Source organism: Corvus moneduloides, chromosome 1 (genome assembly GCF_009650955.1).
Source record: "Corvus moneduloides isolate bCorMon1 chromosome 1, bCorMon1.pri, whole genome shotgun sequence".
Lineage (NCBI taxonomy): Eukaryota > Metazoa > Chordata > Aves > Passeriformes > Corvidae > Corvus > Corvus moneduloides.
In genome coordinates this window covers 75,151,066-75,166,847 of record NC_045476.1, presented here as the reverse complement: position 1 = coordinate 75,166,847, position 15,782 = coordinate 75,151,066, and the positions used below count along the sequence as shown (strand labels likewise).

General features: G+C 37.9%; 1 protein-coding gene across 1 annotated transcript in view; it reads right to left on the bottom strand.

The window, feature by feature from the left end:
• The window catches only part of LYRM4 (LYR motif containing 4), an 86,366-nt gene that overhangs the window by 63,291 nt on the left and 7,293 nt on the right, over positions 1-15,782 (bottom strand). The window contains exon 2 of the mRNA XM_032116287.1: positions 2,011-2,131. Coding sequence (XP_031972178.1) covers positions 2,011-2,131 — 121 coding nt within the window. The remainder of the gene's footprint in view (positions 1-2,010; positions 2,132-15,782) is intronic.

The following is a 15,782-nucleotide window of genomic DNA, read 5'->3' as shown; positions in this document are numbered from 1 at the left end:
CTACAGAGCATAATGAAATTTGACAGCAAGTAAACATTAATATGAACTTAGATGTTCAGATTTTTAATAGTCCTGATGAAAAGCTTTTAAGACAGTGTTGCTATTTTTACAACACTTATCTCTTCCTTTACAGATGGAAGTGAGACAACACCAAAACATAACTGTTCTGCAAAGCACAACAGTTCTCAATTTTTTAGGACAAAAAATCTTTATTACCCAAACAATCAACTCTTGTAGGGATGCATGTCAAAAAATTATCTTGGTAAAATAATTTTCTTCTATCTGATTATTTTTTGTTAAAAAGTGCCATTACCTATTATATTACTGTATAATAACATTCATTATCCATTACTCCTGAAAACATGTAAGATAAACCCTTCCAAAAGTGAATGCAGCATGACTGTACTTTGTCTGGGAAATATCTAGAAATGCAACATTAAAGAGATATTTCAACATAAGTTTCACTATTTTAGCAGTATTAAAAACGTGAAGTTGTGTTAGTGTCTTTAATATTCCTTGCTTTTCAAGTATATTTTCTCTGAAACTCTTACATGGAATGATAGTGATCCAATTTAGAACCAACTTTAGCAATTGGTTTTTCATGTTGGAAAAGCCCCTTAAATAGCTGAGGTTTGAAGCAAACATGCAAAACCCTACAGGCTTAGCAACAACTGAGGCCATTCTGAATTATTCTGCTATGTCCCACTGACACAGTAACAAATGCATAACAGAAAGATGCTGACTGATAACCTTTAGGCTAAAAGAAAACTTCATAAAAGGTGCAAGGCAAGACCCCCACCCTAGACAAGAATCTGGCCTGTCAAGAGTCTGTTTTAGACAAATAGTATCTTTTTTTTAGGGTCTACAGAAACAAGGTAATCTGGGTTTACACAGGACTTAGAGCGGAAAGAGGAGTTTTATTTTAAAATCTGTTCCAGACTTATTAGGACTCAGATCAGTAGAACCATGTTTTGCTGAGAAAAAAGCTGGAAAGTTTTTATTTAGCAAGACTTTATCTTAAACAAGAATTAGAAGAGCTGAAAATGCCAATTATCACCTACAGATCTGAGAAAAAACACACCAACATTCAAATGTAATTGCATTGCAACAATCCAATCCAAATTGCTTCTTTGAGAAACACTTAAAATAAAAAAATAGCAGTGTTTGGATTAAAAAAAGATAGCAAAACTATGGTAGCACAAAACAATACCTGTCCCTGGGAGAAGAAATTCCAAAAAAATTAACTTGCACCTAAGTACTCATATTTAATTGTCAAAACAAAGGGCCCAGATCCCTACTGAAATAAGAATCCATCTAACTGACCTGCTGGTTGTTTAAAGATTCATATTAAAACAAACCATGGAGGAGCAGGTGCACATATTCATACAGTGTTTAATAAAAGTACTACTGAGCTCTGATTGGTGTCAGCAAGCGCAGATTTTGCAAGGAGGAACAGCTTAAGCACTGCAAGTGCCCATAGAGAGCTCATGTATAGAAACTTACTTTCTTCCAATTTTTAGTGGTCACTGTACATAGACACTAGGTATGAATGAGAAGTTAAAAAGTATCCAAAGTTCAACAAAGTCTACTTCATGTCTTAATAACGTGGTCACTAGTGGAAGGAACAGACATGCTATAAATGCTTCTCAGACAAGGTTGAAGAAAAATATTGCCAGTGACTCAAATCTTCCAAAGAAAAATCTATGACCCTGTTTGGGCACATGTAGCCAGCATTCAATTAATTCACTTCAGGATTTTCTTGTTCTGTTACTATTCTAACGCTGTATCTGGAGATGGGAAAAAACAAACAGAAGGTGGTGAGACTATTTGAAGTGAGTGTCACAGTTACCCTTGTGAACCTATGATGGAAATAAGAACAAACTCAGACAAAAACTGATGTTCATTTAGAGATGTTTTGAGCAAGGATCTATTTTTCCCATCTCTAGTGGCATAAGACAGTTAAATGAGTAGTGGAAAGCTCCTATTAAATAATGAGAGAAATAAACATACCTGCCGTTGAATAACCTCTAGGTTTGCTTTGGCTTTATTCAGTAGCTCTTCTATTTTTTCAGAGTCCTCTATGGTCTTGTTTTCTCTAAAGGCATCTCTTATCCTTCTGATGGCATATGTTCTAAACACAAACAATAAGAAGACATGTATTCATAGATGTGCTGGGGTTTATGACATTTCAACATTCTTTAAAACATGCTGACATAAAAAATAAAATGCACACACACACCTATAAATATATACATATATTGCTCAGTTTTAGACATAAATCTTTTTGTTCAGGGTTTTGTGTTGCCCGAGATGAAGTAGTGACCAGACCCTTTCATTTTAAAAAATGTGGTTGTATTGGAGGTTACTGTAGAAAAATTTCATATTTCAAGTATCAGCCCAGTCTTCACCACTTGTTATTGCTGAAACCATACTGTTGGATGCCCAGCATAGATATAGCAAATCTTAACAACGTAACAGAATGGCTAAGGACCAGAAAATTTCCCAGATTATTTTGAATCTGCGTGACTATTCTCAACCTGCATATTCTAAAGGTCATTGAGCTAGACACTAAATACAACATACATATCTACTAGATGCAGTGCTGTAATTTAGCAGTCAACAAAGGTAGACTGATGGACCAATCAACACAAAAAGGACTCCTTCCCTGTCACCCTTTTCCTCTCCTGACAAGGTGTATTTCACCCCTCAGTCCAACACCTCCTCATCCATTTCCCCACTAAGAAGCAATTACAGGACACTATTTCTGCAAGCTGGAAGAGATCTCTGCTTCCAGAGAGGAAGGTCCAAAGCTGCAGCTTTCTCCAAATTCTGCCCTTTCTTTCCAACACAGTAAAGAACTTTCACATAGTCTGTAGTATACTGTCATCTGCCCTTCCCTCCCCCCCAAATAGGACCAATTTCCATATTAAAATAAATTTTTCAGACTGAGCAGTGGATACTTTCATTACATGGGTCTTTGGGAGGGGCAGGAGACATGCAGTAAACTGATCTTGCTCATCTATCTCGATAGTGTTCCAATTCTGTACCACCACATCACATCAGTATCACTTTTGCTACAGAAAGTAAAACCCTGTGTGTAGCACTGGAAGGAAACAAAAGGCTGCAAACCGCCCCCCCCCAATTAGTTTAATGTTTCAACAACCCTTTCCAATCTTGTATAAAAGTGGAACACAAGAGACAAAATTGTCTGAAACAGTATCATAAAAAATCCAAGGCCAAGATTGAAAAATAAAATTATTGGGGGAGGAGACTGAGGAGAGAGGAAGAAGAAACATGACTAGCCAGTGGCACTCCGTTCCATTAGATGGTGCTATGCAGCTCCTATTGCAGCTTTCACCAGCCAAGCAGTGTATTTTGTCTTTGAGCTCATAAATAACACATTTCAATCACAGGAATCAGGATGGCTGTGGAGTGCCACTCTGCTGCCGCACCCCAGCAGATGGTACGTGCTTTTAATTAGGGCCTGTTCACCTATAATGTGACACAGGGGTGCATGAGGGAGTGAGGGAGTGTGTGTTTGGATGTGTGAAGTTAATAGAATGTATTAAATATGGAAGCTCAATCTCATCTGCAGCTGTTGTCCTAGCAAGACATGAAGAGGAAGCTGATTATTTCTTCTAGAAAAGAAACAACCCCAAATCATTAATATATAGTGTAATTCTGTTGCTTGATAAGGGATAGATTTCAAATCATCCCATATACATATGTAGGGTTAAACTGTGCAAAACATATAATTATTTTCTGAAAGAAAGGACATGTTTCCAAGAGATACAGAAACTAACATAAATATATTTAGCTTAAAAGAAAAAACAACAACAACAGCAAGTATCTATTAGTGGGTACAAGTCTTTCAAAACGCAATACAAATGAGTAAATGCTATCTACATAAAAAAGATAGATGGGACAAAACCAGATTCTTGTTCAGTACAGCACCTACAGACTGGAGCAGGTTTTTTTTGTACATATGGTGTGTTAATTGTTCCATTTTCTCTCTTTTCCTCTAATTACATCCAACAGTTGTTGAGAAAGAAAAGATATGTACACAGAAAACCAACCAATTTTTATCTATAATCAGAAAGTTGCACTGTCTCTACCTTCTACAATTTTTAAAACCTTTATGAGTGTAACCACCCAAAGGAAGTTATTTTACATAGGCTTTAACACAATCTTAATTCTACAGCTAAATCCATATATCTCTAAACACACTTCAAAGACCAGCTCTATAACCCGGCACTATTCTTTACCAAAGTTACACTGAGATTCAATGTATTATTTAAAATAAGGATGAGCTCAATTCAAAGCTCAAACCCAATACTATAATGCCTGTAAAATATCCTTTCTTCCCCATTGAGAGGTGCCAGGGAAATATTTTACCAACATTCAAATTCTCTAAAATTATGTAAAAAGTGTTAAGTCAAGATATAAACAAACTGGAAGGCTTTTTTTTTTTTATATGTGTGTGTGTTTTTTTCTTTTAAACAACAGCTTTTTATATGCAGCAACAGTTGTGAGCAGTGTCAATTCAGCACCTCAACACTCTATATTTCAACAGTTTCTGAGAATGCATTAAAAGCTAGAACTACCATAAGAACTGCAATATTGTTGCAAGTGAAAAACGAAGCCCTTCTGGAAGTAATGTAGTGTGTGTAAGCAAAGTAAAGACATAAACATAGTAAAGACACACGCATGAGAATAGCTTGTTCATTCAGACATGTATCTGTACGGGTTTTTTTCACAGCGCACTGCTCCAGAGATCTTCTGGTTGATAAACCAACTGGTCTGCTAATCAGCCACTCTAATGGAGCGTATTTTCAGTTCAACAAGCATAACACACCAAGCCCAAACCTGTACCATTTGAAGGCACACCTAGAAAAGCCAGTGGCAGCAAATACATGGTTGTCTTCATAAAACTTTACAACATTATCCTAAAATAAGCACTATCTGCAGACAGTGTGAGAGATGAAAAGCAGACTGGCAAGTGAAGTGATGGCTGTACCTTACGGATGATTACTTACCCAAAGGGGCACAAAGGAACTGCAACAAGCTGAAGCCAATGTGAAGAGGAGCTGTTGCAATTTTGCCACCCTGGCAGGCACAAACACTCCCTCTGCCCGCTTTAGACCAGCACAGTCAGTCTGATGTTCGGCCCCATCTGAGCCAGTCCAGCTTGGGAACTTGACAGAAGTTAACAAGAGTTAACTTCATTTTTTTTCTTGTTTTGGGCTTTTTTTCCAGGTTAGTGAGCTTCATCAGCTCTCCAGGGAACTGGATGAGCATTAGCACTGAGGAGGAGGGAATACAGCAGTACTGATTTTGATAGATAGAGTTTGCAACTGATTCCATTCAGAAAGGCCGAACAAGTCACACAAAGAAAGGAGACCTTTCAGTGAGACGGTACCAAGCTAACTCTCCAGAGAAACAGAATAGGAAAGCAATTTTGGATACAGTACACGCACAGAGCTCCTATAGACCTGATGGAAAAGTCTAACTCCTAATGCAGTAGTATTCATTAAGAAACATCATTTAAGTCTTAAACTACATTTCACAACTCATTATTCTTTTCACCAATTCTTTGAAAGCAGATACTGAAAAATGGCTGAAAGATGCAACATGGCATTTTGCTTTTATCATCCAAGTGCACTGAAATTTGAATAGAGAACACCTTCAATTTTATCTTCTGCAAAGACTTGTCCAGCGACCTTGTGGCAGCAGGACGCAGAGTGTAGAGTTGAATATTCACTCAGGGCAGTCATACATATGCACATTCAAAACACCTTTTGTGATCCCTACTTACATGCATCTGTCACACAATTAATTACCAATTAAACCAAAAGAATGTCTTCAATGGGCAATAGACTCAGTGCAATGGCTTCAGACCAAAGCCACTGCAGGTGGATGGCTACACAAGGCAACAGATGCACATCAGCAGAAAATTTCTCAGAAAGAGTGGTTGAGGGTTAATACGAGAACAAGACCAGGGCCAAAACATTACCACAGACTCTCAGGCAATGGGCACTACCTGCCAATGTTAAGAGACTACAGAGCTGCCACATAATAGTAAAAACTAAGGAGAAAGCAGTCTTTGTCCCAATACTCCACCTTCAAAGAGTTTCTCTCTTTTCCTCCCTGAAACACAATCAAAAGCCTAATGTGTCCTCATAAAAATGAAGTCTACAAGAAGCAAAGTCTGAAACAACAACTATTAATGAAAAACGAAATCACAATCCAGGTACTTCATAAAATAATAACTGCTTGCGGACTTATATATTTTATTTCAAAATGTTTACTTACGTCATGCCTGACCAAAAAAAAGAAAAAAAATCTTTGTGTTCTGCTAAATGAAAAGAAGATGAAACATCACACAAACATACTTGCTTTTTAAGTACACAGGTTCGAGCTTTCAAAATAAACCTGGCCAAGCAATGTTTTTCTAAGCACCACTTTGCATTTACCAGTATCACAACACGCTAAAAGTTAAGTCATCTTTCCAAGACATCTTTCCAAACATGTTGACATCTTGTCTTTGTGACTGTCAACAAATACAAAGTATTTATAGGTCACATCACGGTCACAGGCATCACACTGCAGAACACAATGGCTATTACAAGTTGTTGGCCAGTAGCATACACACAAAGATAGAAGAGGATGATTGTGGTACATAATCTGTGCAGGCAAAACAGATCACAAGGGGAGGGGCCACCAGGTTAGAATATTCATATTCAAGACTTTCAAAAAAGTTCTAGAGGAAAATGCATTTTTTCCTATCAGCTAGAGTTGTATTCAACAAACTAAGGCAAGCGAGCAGTAGCCAAGCTCTAGGAAGCCCACTGTGATTAACAGCTCTGGAATGAAGTATATGCTGCTTTTATTTAAAGACACAATGTGAAAGTGAGATACTCATTTACAATAGAATAGCATTACATCAAGTGAGGGATCCTTTTCATAAAAGGTCAGTTGGCTTTCACTAAACTATATTTTCTTACTACTGCTGCCTTCCAACTAACATCTATTAACTTATGGTAGCAACCATGATGAATTTTCAGAATTTCCCATTATTACTAGTAAAATGTGCACTAGATGAGATTTGCCCACCTAAATTTTCAGAAATATGTATCATTTAAAAATGGAAAGTTTTTATAACAAAAAAAATCTGCAGAGAAATAATTTTAGCTCACAGTAAAGTTTTATGAGCATTAGTGAAGATGCCTTCATGTACAGAATTACTTCTGAGGGAATGCTTATTTAGATGTATATATGAGTACTCATGTATATTTCCATATATATATATATATATATATATATATGAATTTACAATATTTTTTCCTCTAGAAAGGTCTCTTTAAAAGATACCAATTAAGGTGAAGCAAAAGCTGCATGTAACTACCATCTAATACTAAAAAAAGAAATACTTGACAACAGAGGTGTGTTTGAGACTGAGACGTAAGTAGTACCTCAAAAGGAAGTAGTTGTGATTGGTCTAATTAAACACAAGCCCCACAGAGGGGTGTGGATGCAACATTTTATCAACAAGGCGCTCCTCAAACTCCATCACTAGATACACTGCCACCTGAAGTCACAGCACAAGGACAACTACATCTGCCTGTTTTCTAAAAATCAAAGCAAAGCCTCTTCTTGCATCCATGATTTGCCTGGGGGAGTCAGGGTGATGGCTGGATGCTGGGAAAGGAGGGAAGAAGAGTAAAGAAGAAGAAAGATTAAACTGCTGGTTAACTCAGTATTATTTCCTTGAATTTTCTAACAAAGCACAGTCACTAAACAGTCTTCACAAAGTGCCCACAGGGAGAAACCTACCAGCCACTACTTGGTTTCTCTGCTAACATACAAAACATGAATTCCAACACAACTGCTAAGAAATATGTCTGGAATAGAAAAGCACTAGAGATACTTCATGAGAGAGAGGATTAACACAAGAGAACAGACAAGAGGAATAAAGATTGAACATTAGAAAACACATTTGAGAGAAGGTAACTATAACCCAGTGCATATAATACACACTGTATGATCAGATACAAGGATTTGTAGATTATTTCTAAAGCAAATATTGCTATTTTGCATCCCAGATCTCAAAACTTGAACCTTTTCCATGAGTTCCATTTTCTGTTTTCAATCTAAACCCAAAAAAGCCTCCCTAGATTTTCAGAGAGAAAGACTTGTGGATGTTTTTAGAAAATGAGAACTTCTTTTTTCTGAGTATATCTGTTCATCAGTTTGTGTCTGTACCCATTTCAAAGCAAAGAGCATGGATGGCCACCTGATCAACAAGATCAGTCATTCAGATTGGAAAGCAGTCTGGGACGTCTCTAGTCCCACCTCCCGCTGAAAGGAGGGTCAGTGATGGCATCAGATCAGATTACTCACAGCTTTATCCACTCAGGTCTTGAAAAACAGGATGTTAACCAGACCACCTTTCTCAGAAAACAAGCTCAATTGCTTGGCTGTGCTTGTGGGAAAGAACCTTTTCCTTAAAGCCTCTCTTCCTGCACTTTACATCTGCAGGAATTTACTTTTTTTCTCCTATCAGGCCCCTCTGGATACTTTGACTTACTGGCTGCTTTCGGATTCCCTCATTGTTGTTTCTTCTCCAGGCTGAACCAGACCAGCTCCCTCAGCCTCTGCTCATAGGACAAGTGCTTCTGCCCCCTTGGTGGCTCCTGCTGAGCTGCCTGCAGGTTGTCTGTGCCTTTCCCGATGGGGGGCTGAGGAGGGCAAGACTGGATGCAGAACTCCAGATGTGATCTCCCTCCCATCAATCTGCTGGCTGAGCAACTCAGGATGCTCTTGGCCTTCCTAGCTGCCAGGGTTCACAGCTCAGTTCCCAAACACTTTCTTCTTCCCAGAATACTCTCAGTGCTATTCATAGCTAACTATGATTATTTTTGCCATTCATTGAAACACACATTTTTGTTGCTATACTTCTAAAATAAAAACAGTTATTGGCTTAATTCTAAGTGTAAAGAATCTCTGCAGAAGGGAGTGCTTTTCAGGAGCTCAGGGTTAAGAGAAAAAAGTAAAGCTGTCCATATGAAAGCATTCTTTTAATCTTAATTGGAGTTGCAACTGAAATGTTATATTGAAGAGGCTAAAAAAGAGGGTTATCAGTGAAGGACCCAACTGCACAAGTTGTTCAGTTAACGAGGCACCAGACAAGGATGTGCTGCAGGAACTATAACCTGAATTTGCTACAGATGAAAAGTGTCTTGATGGCCTGAAATGAGAAATACCTCTCTGCTGAGCTTTCACTGCCAAGCCCCTGCCAACTGCTCTACAACCAGGACACTGGGGTAGCTCAGCAGTCCAATTACGAGACAGGGAACGCCTTGAAATGACAAGTTCAAAACCTGACAACACTGATTTTTCTCTTCTTCCTTTTGAGACAGATATATACCACTCCATTTGCTGTGCTGCTGTTTCTGAACAGTTCATAAAAAAGGCCTGGCCTGCTGTGCATAGACATTACAAATTCCACAATATTTTGCTGGAAAGATTAGAGTTTTAGTCCAATGCTGTGGCAAACACGCTCTTTTCAGCATGGCTAGAGGTTCCCCCTGCATGGGTGTGGCCTCATCTTGAATATTGTGCGCAGTTTTAGTCACCACAAGGTAAGAAAGATATTAAGCTATTAGAGCGCATCCAAAGGAAGCCAACAAAGATAGTGGAGGGCCTTGAGGGAAGCCATATAAGGAGTGGCTGAGGTCACTTGTCTGTTCAGCCTGGAGGAGACTGAGAGGAGACCTCACTGCAGTTAGAACTTCCTTGTGAGGGGAAGAGGAGGGGCAGACACTGATCTCTTCACTGTGGTGACTTGTGACAGGACCGGAGAGAATGGCCTGAAATTGTGTCAGGGGAGGTTTAGGCTGGATATCAGGAAAAGGTTTTCACCCAGAGGGTGTTTGGGCACTGGAACAGGCTCCCCAGGGCAGTGGTCACAGCACCAAGCCTGAGAGAGTTCAAGAAGCATTTGGACAATGCTCTCAGGCACATGGTGTGACTCTTGGGGATGGTCCTGTGCAGGGCCGGGAGTTGGACTTGATAATCCTTGTGGGTCCCTTCCAACTCTGCAGGTTCTGTGATTCTGTGACTTGGGTACCCTGAAGAGGGCTAAACATATTGTGCCTCTTGGTGACTTCATTTAGAGAAGCACTGGGTGCTAATCAGCCTTTCTGGATGCATGCATTTCACACTTGATAGTGGGAAACGATTTGCCTTTGATGAAGCAGTAATTGCTAAGGTTATTTTAATTAAGCAGCAGGGCATAAAGCCTTGGGATATTCAAACTTCTTGGACTGCAGTGTGGTTGGTCTGGATGATGACAAGATTTCAATAGGAAATTTCTGAAGCACAGCACTATTTCTGAAAGTAAAGATTCAGATATAGTAAATATCTAGTTACAGGACACATATTATTCTTTTAATATGGAAATTATGCTAATTCCTTAGAAAAGGGATCAAGCATCAGAAATGTGTTGCTAGTATACAGTTTTAAAACAGATGAGCTATTTCAACTTCCAAAAGAGTTAAAGAAACAGTTCTCTGAAAGTCACCTGAGGTGAAGCTTTGTTAGCCATTTTGACAGACTAGTAATTTTTAGTATACTGAACAGACTCCTAACAAAGTTTTACTTTGCAAAAGTGATCCTTGGATTCTAGCAATAAAGACAGTTAATTTTGCTCCTTGAGTTTTGCTCAGGTAAACCTGCGATTTCTGAGACAGAAGCATGTAAGGATCATAGGTACAAAATGAATCTAGTAGAAGAAATTGCACTGAAATTAGATAGGGTCTAGTTATCTCATGACAAAGGCAACAATAAACCACAAATACAATTTATTAAACAATCCACATGAAGTAACATACCACCTGCCCTGTTTATATACAACATACTAGAAGTTACAGGATTTAGAATATTGAAGTTACTATCCAAAATTTATTCTCTCATCCATTTCTATCAGCTTTACAACTTACCTAAAAATCTTTGTTCCTTATAACTCAGTCAGTGACGACAAACATCCCCCACTGGACTTCCTATCACCATATGGTTCAATGACCTTCCCTCATTTACTGCAAAGCACTGCATGTTTAGTTTAGCAAATTAGCAACATTAATTTTGACAACAATGATGGATATTTGAAATTACTTAGCAGCACATAAAATTCTAATATATGTAAAGCCTATGAGTCAAATCTAGAGCCTAAAAAAATCAATTTGGAATTTGTAACAAAATCAGCATCCTACTTTGTGCATAGAACAGAGTGCTGAATATTATTCTCAGACATTTGGGAGTGTAAATATATGCCTTTGGACAATGCATGTAATGTTTCAGGAAGCTCAGATCCAGACTACTCTAATTATTACCAAAGGCTCAGAAAAAAAGAAATGTGGGTTATTTTGTACACTATGAACACTACTTAAGGCAGAGAAAGTCAAGTGAACTAGTTATTTCCTTCTGCATTCTTTCCATTTAATTAGCTACAGGATATGGAAGTCTTCACAGACTTCAGAGATGATTATGCTAGGACTGAAGAAAAAGGGGCTGAAAACCCCATCCTGAGTTGAACACCAACTCAGACATGCAAATTATACAAACTCTAGGTGCCATTTCATCCCCCACAGGAAATTAGAAGCAGCTTCTTACATGAAGAAAGAGCAGGACACATGGTGAACAGAGGCAAGGTTTGAAGGAAAAAGAATAGTCTTGGTAAAGCTGAATGACTGATTCGCTATGCAGTGAGGCAGATTTGAGGTTTTCAGGCTGGCCCAGCTGATCTTCATCCCCATAAATAACACAGCACCCCTGTGCACCAGGTGTAATGTGCCAGAACTTGCCCACCCTGACTTTCCGCACTGCGCAGCTCCGCACTCCTGGCACCTCCCAGGTGCTATCAGCACAAGTGAGCACTTAAAGAAGCCAGACCCTTAGCAGGCAAGTTATGGTACAGTAAATCCACAGCTCTTTATCTTTGGTATCTTTGGGGCATGATGGTGACCAGCTAAGACATACCTGAGACCTCTGCTAGCTCCAGTAAAGTAAATTCGGCTTCTCAGGACCTATAGATCCTATACATTTTTCTGAAGTCCAGAAGTAAAATAGGAGTCAAAGCAATACTAAAATCTAAGTGAAGTAACACAACATTCCTCAAAGCTACTTCACATAAAAGAAAGAAAGAAAAAAAAAAGGTTACACACTTTTTCCTACTATTTTTCCTACAGTTACTCTACAAAAAATGTAGAGTAGATTATCTATCTGCCAAACATGAAGCAAAGAGCAGCTACCAGCCAAAATGTTTCTTTTGGGCTATGTACGAGCTCCACCTCTAAAATTTCGGTGCATACACTCCTACTTTCCAAATTGTAGATCCCAGCATACAATGCAATACTTTGATCTGACAAGAAATACTTTAATATCAGACAGAAAAAATGAGATTGAATTTAACACTCAAGGTATTCTAGTCCAGTGAACAGAAGTAATTCAATAAACCTGCTGACAGATCTTCTGTGGACTTAAACAGTTTAACTACTGTAACAGAAAAGGAGATCAGAAGTATTCAGGAAGACAAAGAGAGCAGTCAATTTTCCTTTTTAAAGAAGAGAAACATTGACAAACGCCTTTTAATCTAGCCAAGCCCAAGTACATTAAATACAGACATTAAAATTTAGAGGTGAAGCTACACTAAGGTCAATAGTTTTTAAAGAGTCTTCCAGTCAACCTCTTAACACTCTCTCTAAGAGTCTTATGCTATGAATGAAAAAAAGATTACCATACTCTATTTCTCTATATATTATATTTAATAAGGCTAGGTTCAGATTGGTACATTTGTATATCAAAAAAGATTCTGCATTTCAAGCTAAAAATGGGCTACAAAAACCCCCAGATAGTACTTAATAGCTAATTAAAAGTTACAGAAAAATAGTCACTCACATGCGTGATGGCAGCACTTTTATCCTCTGTCTGCAAGCAAGGAAAAAGAAAACACAGCAAACACGAACTCCTTTTCCTCCCAGAAGCACATGGCTGCTGGCTGCAAGAATTTCTTCTCAGGTAACATTTACTCTAAATGTGGAATTAACATCTGGCTTAAAACTCAGTAACTCAGATGACTACTGCCTAAAGGTTACTGCAGGGGATAGGAGAGGAAAAGAGGTATGAGAAATGACTTACTTATCATAAGGTTATTTAGTATAACATTTTATGACCAGGGTAGATTACCTTCCCTTTCACATGAGACATGACCTTCCCCTCCCCAGAGTAGCAGAAAAAGTTTGCAATCTAGGAACGAATTACCCACACAAGTTGCAGAAGCACCAGCTAATGACAGCAATACCTCACACTGATAGAGAATTTCTCCTTCAAGGGTTTCAACAAATTATTGGGAAATAAAAGCCCAGAACCAAGCCTCGAAGTCCATACAGGTTAGCAAGCATTGCCACTTGTTCACAGAACAAGGAGTTTTGTACAGATATATGCACAGTATACTTTTTTGTCCAACCTTGTATTGCCGTAGCTTATAGGACTATATTCACCCCATGTTGTTTTTGCTTTTGGAAGTGACTGTGTCACCAGCAGTTTGATAAATATTCATATTTCCATGCAAAATCTGCAAATAATGGGCAGCAATTTTGGGTATAAATTATGAACTGAAAATACTAAATTAAATTTAGTAAAAAATGCACTCAATAGCTCTGGAAATCAAGAAACCTATTTAGCGTTCTACATGAAATGCATTGCTTATTATTGTTGAGTAAACGAAACACTTGAACATTTATTTTCATTTTGTAAATTAGTCAGATCAGGGAAAAAAAACATGATGAGTGAGACACCTAATTTATTTTGGCCAGTGATAAAACTACTTAGATCAATCAATCAATGTTCCTCCCTTCAAAACTAGTTTACATACAAAGACCATTAATTTGAAAACCTATTTTCTAACTTACTGGACTAGAAAAAGGCTGTGATATTTTAGATGAGTCAAAGAAGTTTTCTGAAACTTAGCAGCAGGTTAGTTTCATGGCAACACAATACAGTTCAATTTGACATTGTCAGTATAATTCAAGCTATAAACTTCAAGGATTGTCTTATGCATTTCATTTGAGCTGTATTAACTTTAAAACATTTTCCTGAGAAGGAGGCCGACTGATGTTATTTAAATAAATAAAAACACAGAATATATTTGAATGGATGGATGAATGAATTATTGTTTCACAAAGAATTCTGTTAGTGATTCAATCCAAAACTTTATGAAATGTGATGGTTTGTACCTGGCCCCTTCCACTTTTAATTCCCCTTTTCTTAACTGTGACTAACAATGCAAATAAATTATGTCTCTGAACCACACCCCCAACCACCCACCCCAGCCACATTTGGCTCTTTGATTGCTATTCTAACATAGTCTGCAGAAATTTAACATTCACACAATGTGTAACCCTCGTAAGATAAACCAATTTTCTCCAACACCAAGGCTCTGTGAAAACCTGGGCATACATTCCTCCCTCGTGCTTAGGCAAACAATAAGCCGATGTTTACATCTGTGTGTGACTGCAGCTGAGTATTGTGATAATCTGTATGTTTGCTGGGGAAAGATATAATGCCTTTAAATAAACACTACCAAGCAACAATACCATGTGTATCCTGCAAGCAAATCCTAGTTAGCAGAAATCACATGCTGGGCAAGACAGAGATGGAGACAACTCTGCAAAGACCTCACAGGATACAATTAATTATTTTCATAGGCACCTAAAGTCACAGAATTAAGTTTAATTATAAAAGCTTCAATAACATAAAAGATTAGTGATTACTAGCAATATACTAGAATGAATTATAGTCTCAAGGAAATATTTTAGTTTTTTTCAGACATACACTTTCTGTGGCAGTTAAAATAAGACAATATTACTTTTAAACAAGCTAATGATTTAGAAACAGATCTTTAATGGTTCCAGACCAGAATATGCTGGACAAGCACTCAGAAGGACTGGCAAGACCTGTTGATGGAGATTATTTTCTAATAAAACTCACACACCTATCATACTTTCTCTAGTCTCAAGAGTGGATTCACAGCTTCCTTTAAACAAGGATTTTGCAAAAGGATTACTGGGATTGAGTAGAAGTGAATTCCTGACTTCTTGATACCAATACATTCATATATGCATACACACAAATAATATCTACTTTGCGTATAGGCTTCTTTTCTTTAGACACTATAATGAGGTTTAACAAATTGCTATTTATTGAAAAACTTAAAAAAAAAAAAAGTGTCTAAACAGCAGCTTTTCCCAAGAATTTGTAACAAACATGATGCTGAAGAAAGTGTAGTCCTAAGTATTGGACTGAGTCCTGAGCCTCTGAATACCATTCCCAGCACAGGACCTTCAAATTTTCCTGAAGAACGTTTAAAGGATTTTATTTCCCACACATTCTGTTCAGGAAAAAAGCATCTGAACTCAACTGAATTCTTTTCAGTTGCATTGCATCCTGAGAAGAATGTTAGAATTTTATACAGCGATCTGGTAAAAAGGAATGGAATAGAATAGAACAGAATGCAGAAAAGAATGTAAGGGAAGAAGGCCATAGGCCATAATGCCACCCTAGGTAGAAAGCTGTCTGGATGATTTGTGGCATCTTCATTCTTGAGAAAAAACTGTATCAAGAAGAATCCCCAAGAATATTTCTCACTAAGGACACTTTTGCACTGAGTTCTGTGCAAAACAGTCTTTGAACAGCTGGCTCAAGTATTCAGAAACACAAGAAAACAA